This window comes from Papilio polytes, unplaced genomic scaffold (assembly GCF_000836215.1).
Source record: "Papilio polytes unplaced genomic scaffold, Ppol_1.0 DF822400.1, whole genome shotgun sequence".
NCBI classification, from domain to species: Eukaryota; Metazoa; Arthropoda; class Insecta; order Lepidoptera; family Papilionidae; genus Papilio; species Papilio polytes.
The window spans coordinates 413,411-419,932 of record NW_013526804.1 but is presented as its reverse complement, the minus strand read 5'-3'; the positions used below and the strand labels follow the sequence as shown (position 1 = coordinate 419,932).

The following is a 6,522-nucleotide window of genomic DNA, read 5'->3' as shown; positions in this document are numbered from 1 at the left end:
GGCTTGAGCACGCTCTGGTTGATGAGATTCTGACTGTTGCTACCGCTTCTGTGAACAGGTGTGATTTTGGCGCTCTTTGGGACGGTCTCTGTTTTGGTTTTTTCCTTGACGGGTGGTGGTTCGTTCTTGTCGGTTTGCGGTTGGTTTTTGTCTATGGGCGTGAGGGAGAAGCCTTTGAAGTTGCCAAAGAAGTTGACTGTAGGGTTAAGGTTTCCGTTGGGGCTGAGCTCTGGGTCTGCACGCAGTAGACTGGAGCTCATGTCGTCAGGGCTGGACAGGGTATGGACGTTGACAGGCTGAGAGTTGTTCTGGCCGCCATTTTGAAAGTTCGCGGCAAATTTACTCGCACCACGCGACAAACGTCGTTGCAAACTGGTCTTTGGCGATTGCACTCTGTAAATTCACATCACATATTAAACTATATATTTTAAAAATATACACAAAGTTAGTAATTCATGCGATATAAGGTATAAATCATACTAATATTATAAACGAGAAATTTGGATGGATATTTATTACTACGTTACTTTAAAGCGGATTTCTATGAAATTTGGCACAGACAGAACACACTCTGAAAGTACACATAGGCTACTTTCTACTTTTTTTATTACTTCTACGAGGTCTAGTATTTCACAAATTACATATAGGTTAACAAAGTCAGACCGTTTGATACAGACATGACAGAGTTTAAAACAGACGGTTTATTCACTAAAAGATGATAATCAGTTAAATATTTAAAAAAATGGTTGAAACAATAAAAAATAATGCCATGTTTGATAATTCCAAGTAAATAAACATGCAAACACATGCAACAATAAGCCAGAAATCCCATTAAAAGCCACTCACCGAAAAATCAAGACAAGCACCTTCTAGAATACCCTTAAAATGTTGCCAGTTTTACTTCATAACAATTTTAAAAACTAGCAACATTTCTATATTAAAAAAGAAATTATATATCCAATAAAATTTATTCAAAACAAATCATACAAATACTAAATACAATTAGCAGTTAACTACAAGCTTAAGTATAAAATAAGTTCATCTCAAAACATTTCTTTAAAAAACACCACAGCAAAAATTTAAAAAATCAAAAGTAAATCTTAAAAAATCAAACCAACATTTTGAGAAAAACCTTTTACACAAAATAAAGGTGCAGTACAAAGAAAATGATAGAAGACCAGTGCAGTTTAAACAGAAAACAATACAAGTTACATTAAAGTATAGACTGACTAACTTATCTGACCCGGTGATAAGATTAACAAGGGCGAAATGACGATGACTAGGTCTAGGGGGTAGGCAGATACTACAAATATGATCTTATTTGAAGTGCTGCTTAATACATTTTTTAAAATGTTCGATCTTTAGGGGTTAGCTATATCTCCTCGGCCACCCTCTCGTCGATGGAATTTACCACAAAGCTGTTCAAAAGAGCTGGACTGAGATGTCTTGTCTAATTTTATTTCATATTTGATTACAACTAAATAAGTTTTAATAAAACCGATTTAAAATAAAACCGATAAAATTGTATCCTTTACCGAGCCAGATAAATTTGTCGCACTATAGTATTAAATGTCAAGACTATGGAAACAAACACAAAAGTGACCAAAAACCGGTGAAAGTGATAAAGAATAGAAGAGTTAATCATGAAATATATTTTCGCTTAAATTCTAGGCTTAAAATATAAAGGACGTGTACATATTAAAAAGATTATTCGACGAAAATAAATAAAAAAAACTTATAAGAATGATGGACATTATTATTGTGTGTCTAATTTAGATTAGTTTGACAATTCATTTCAAATTTAGTAGGGATTGGTTGTGTAAAATTAGTCATGAATCTTATCGATTTTCGATTTTTATTCTTATAGAAGTTGGAATCGATAGATTTATAGTTACGACTTATGAATTTAAAAAAAAACAGTATTTTATTAAATTAATAATGACCATTACAAATAATGAGAGTAAATAAATGTTTATTACTACTACAGCCGTACGTAATCGAATTGGATTTCATTATTATTTCTGTCATCGCTAAATTCTCAACACTATAATTATCCTATAAATTAGTTAATAACAAAATATTAATTTTAGTTGAGTTTGATAATTATTTAAACCGAATATCGATAGTTCATAATTGTTCGCTGCGTGTTTGTTTCGTCACTACGATACCTGTCTATTAAGTATGGCATTTGTTTATCAAACTAATCTATCTTATTAAGACACACTATATATTTAGTTGATTAACAATGTTTTAAGAAAGTCAAAATAAATTAAATCTCATAGATGAATTGAAAATATTATCATCGAAAAGTAGCAAATGACAAAGAAGCGAAGATATTTGCGCAAACCCACAAACGGTGCTTGTTATTTATATACTATTTATGTAAGTAATTAAGTGAATGTGAGTAAAGAATTCAGTGTTATTTTGTGATAAATTTTGACTAGTATTCTATTTAAGGAAATATAAAAATGCTATCTACTGCACGGTTTAAATTATTCCAATCCAGTGATCGAAGTCCGAGGATAATCTATCTATACATATAATAAAATTGGAGTGTCTGTAACAGTGGTAGAGCCCGCTTTAACATCTACGCACGAATGGGTCGGCTCGCCCGGTGTAATACCACGACCACACAGAAAACAGGCGTGAAGTAGAAGCAATTCCGCGTTTCGTCTGATGAGTGTGGTGCCGGAGACCTAATTTTAGTCCCTTTCCCTTTCCACCCTTTTCTTAAGAGGAAAGGATGGGGAGGAAAAGTGGATTTGACAGTGGAGGAGACGCATAGGAAGGGGAAATGTCCTCTTTATGTGCGTCTCCTCCTCCGTCAATTAAGGGTAGGCAACGCATCTACAATTGNAGATGTCTATGGGCAGCGGTCGCTTCGCCATTTTGGCGATTTCAGGTGGCCACTTGCTCGTTTGCCATCATTGTTATAAAAAAAAAAAATATCGGACTAAAAATTCCAGATTTGGGGAAGATGATGTATTTGCGTTGCTGATAACCAAAACCGCATTTAATATTTTCTCTTTATCTGTCTGTCCGCAAGCCGAGTCTGTTCTGGGTAACCTCCGAAACGGCTGGGCCTATTACAAGACTTTCACTGGAGGGTAGCTGACATAGACGGGCATATAAAAATCCAACCAGGAACTCAGACTTATTCCAGTCTTTATTTCGATAACTGGATTGGGATAATGTAAACCGGACCTTGTACTAATTAATAAAAACTACTAATTATTATTACATCGAAATATAAAAGGTTAAGAGTCAATCCTACCAAAATCTTGTAAATATTAAAAATATATCGGATTTTGGTACTCTGATAGTGACGTCACTTTTAAGTTAGCCTCTTTCAGCCGGGTATGACGGTCCCTTAAACTTTTTTTTATCATAAAATGTCTGTATATTAAACCGTTATTGATTATAATAATATAAAAAAAGTTATATCTTTTTAAATTCTTGCACTTTCTGTCCTAAAACTTCATCATATAAGCCGTTATTTTTTATTTCATACATGCGATTTGTACCTTTTATTTTATTTTTAATCATTTCGTTCGTAGTTGAAGCTAATCCAGTGTTAACGATCACTGATTTTAAATCTTTAACAGGGTTAACAGTTTTTGTACCGTTACCGATATTTGTTTGAACTTTCTTAGTATCACTTCTATTTATATCCAAAGCATTTGATTTAGTTTTATTTTTAATTGGTATTGTTGTTTTTATATGCTCTTTGCCTATCTTTTCATTAGTAGTCGAAGTGAGTCCAGTGTTAATTATAACTATTTTTTTATCTATATTAGAAGTTTGAGGATTTACTTTATCTTTAACTTCAATTTTATTAATACCTTTAATTAATTGATTTGTCGATGCATTTGTATTTTTATTAAAATTGAAAACTTTATAAAAGCAATGTTTAGTTTTTGCAAAATTTACTTCGTTATTATCTAATGTTTCGTAAATATGTTCTTCAGTGTTGCTATTATTTTCTGGTATATTTTTTGTTTTTTCCTCGCGTTTGAAACTCAGAAGTTTTAGTACGGAACTTGTGCTTGTATGGAATCTGTGGAATCTGTTTTGTTTGTATGTTTTCGTGTCTTTCGTGTTTCTCTTGAATATGTTGGTTACGTACGTTTTGTGCGGGTTGTCCCATCTGTGCCGCAGGTAGTAGTACAGTAACATCATCAGGAACACCGAAGGCATCAGCCCGAGGAATATGACGTACATCGCCAACATGAAGTTCCTTTGGACTGTGGAAAAAGAAATTACTGATTATCTAAGCATTAGTATTTTTTAAAAATCAGTAAGTAGCCAATGTGTTCTTCCCAACTATGTTGTACATCTAAGCCAAATTTCTACACATCCCTTTATAATTCTTAATATATTAATATTATAAACAAGATTTGTATTTACGTATGTATTGATATAACTTAAAAATGAATGGACCCATTTTAAAAAATGTTCCAATATCAAAAAATACGTTATTAATAATATAAAATTATTGTTTATTTTTTAATTTCAAGTGTACGAATACCAGTCTAGTTTACGAGCTAGTATTTTAAAGTTAGAGTAGCCTAAATTGCTAAAGGGATCTCGATGAAATTTGGCTTAGGCGTACAACATAGTTGGGAAAAACACATTGGCTACTTACTAATTTTTAAAAAACCGTTTGGGTGGAGTCGAGGACGAAAGCAATTTATTTTAAATGTCTTAATTACAATACGTAAAGAACGATGAAGGTTTTTGTCATTGAATAATAGTTACAGTTACGATAGGAATTATGCTTCTTTGCTACCATTGCTTGCAGTTTTTGTCCCTCTCTCGCGTGATATTTTCCAATAACCAATATAGCGTATATCGTATCATAAAAACCCGTACACACACTATTTAGATTTTAACGTTATTAAATTTAGATATAGTAATAAAAATTAGAAAAAAACACGTGGGAAAGACATCTTAAAAAAGCTGTCAACATCAAGGAAACAAGGTTGCCATGGTTTTTGACCGACTTCCCAAAAGAAGGAAGGTACTCAATTCGTCTGTATGACTGAAAACTTTTACGGAACTGATTTTTTTTAAATAAATGGTGTCTTATTTTTTTTAATATGCGAGGTATAATAGTGAAAGCACATACTGGTAGAATCAGTGGCAGGCCCGGAGTCGTAGGAGCCGCCGGGGCCGGGCAGCGCGCACAGCGGCGGCGCGAACCCCGCCTCGCAGTGACAGTGACCTGGTACAAAATCACATTACATTCGACCTAAAATTATCGTCGCCAGCAAAGTTAGCGCTGAAATTAAAAAAAAAAAAGTCTATAAGTCTCGCGTACATCAGCTACATTCCAGTCAGTCAAAATCTGTTAAGACGTTACGGAAATTACCCGGAACAAACGCAGGAACAGCAAAACGCGGGTATGTTTAGACGACTATTTTTTTTTAAATCCACGCTAATTAATTGCGACATCTTATCTATACTTATATTATAAAGAGGAAAGATATGAATTTTTGTAAGTATTGATATAACTCAAAAACTACTGGGCCGATTTAAAAAAAAATAATTTAACGCAGGCGAAGTCGCGAGCAACAGCTAGTTGATAAATATAATAGTAAAAGTGTATACCTTCAGAATTACAAACTCCATGTCCAGAACAATTGGTGGGACAGACAGCTGTCTCTTTCTTAGCTATCGCCGCTCGCACCACTTCTATATTTACACATTTCTGATTCAAACACATCTGGAAATAAACATTACGACAATAGAATGATTTTTATTTATTTCAATCTATACTAATATTAGAAAGGGATTTTTATTTTTGGTTTTTGTATGTATTGAAATAACTCAAAAACTACTGGGCCAATTTCAAAAATTCTTTCACTGTTAGAAAGGTAATTTATCTGTAAGTAACATAGATTTTATTTTTTAATTTAACAGGCGAAATAGCGAGCAACAGCTAGTCAAATACAAAAAGGCTAAAATACAAAAGCTTATCGTTTCAACATATTATAACGAGACATGGAACAAAAGTGAATATAACGCAATTTATAAAGATACATTTATTAATATTTTTTTTTATTTCATGCGTGGGAAGTCGCAAGCAACAGTTAGTTTATGATATTTACCATATCCTCTCCACATTTGGCTCCGTCAGGCACCATGCCGGGGTCCACGTCGCTCAGACCGAGGTCTATTATAGCGGTGCGGCACGGGATTATAGTGCCTACAACACAAATATAAGAAATCTATACTTCTTACTAATATTATAAACTAGATTTTGCCCGCGACTCCGTTCGCGCGAGATTAAAAAAACAAAAATGAGTGGTATGCGTTCTTCCAGGTTATCCTCTACGCCTATGCCAAATTTCTTCGAAATCCGTTCAGCAGTTTAGGCTACAAACTCTAACAAACATCCATCCATCTAAACTTTCACATTTATAATATTAGTAAGAAGTAAGATGCGGAAGTTTAGATGGATGTATGTTTGTCAGAGTTTGTAGCCTAAACGGCTGAACGGATTCCAATGAAATTTGGTTT

The 6,522-nt window shown here is 33.6% G+C and overlaps 1 protein-coding gene across 1 annotated transcript in view; it reads right to left on the bottom strand.

Annotated features, from left to right (window-relative positions):
- Positions 1-6,522, bottom strand: part of LOC106106092 — a 54,693-nt gene that overhangs the window by 2,171 nt on the left and 46,000 nt on the right. The window contains exons 13-18 of the mRNA XM_013286621.1: positions 6,111-6,208; positions 5,611-5,725; positions 5,129-5,224; positions 3,440-4,244; positions 3,091-3,210; positions 35-393 (exon numbers count right to left, since the gene is read on the bottom strand). Of these exons, the coding sequence (XP_013142075.1) occupies positions 35-393; positions 3,091-3,210; positions 3,440-4,244; positions 5,129-5,224; positions 5,611-5,725; positions 6,111-6,208 (1,593 nt within the window). The remainder of the gene's footprint in view (positions 1-34; positions 394-3,090; positions 3,211-3,439; positions 4,245-5,128; positions 5,225-5,610; positions 5,726-6,110; positions 6,209-6,522) is intronic.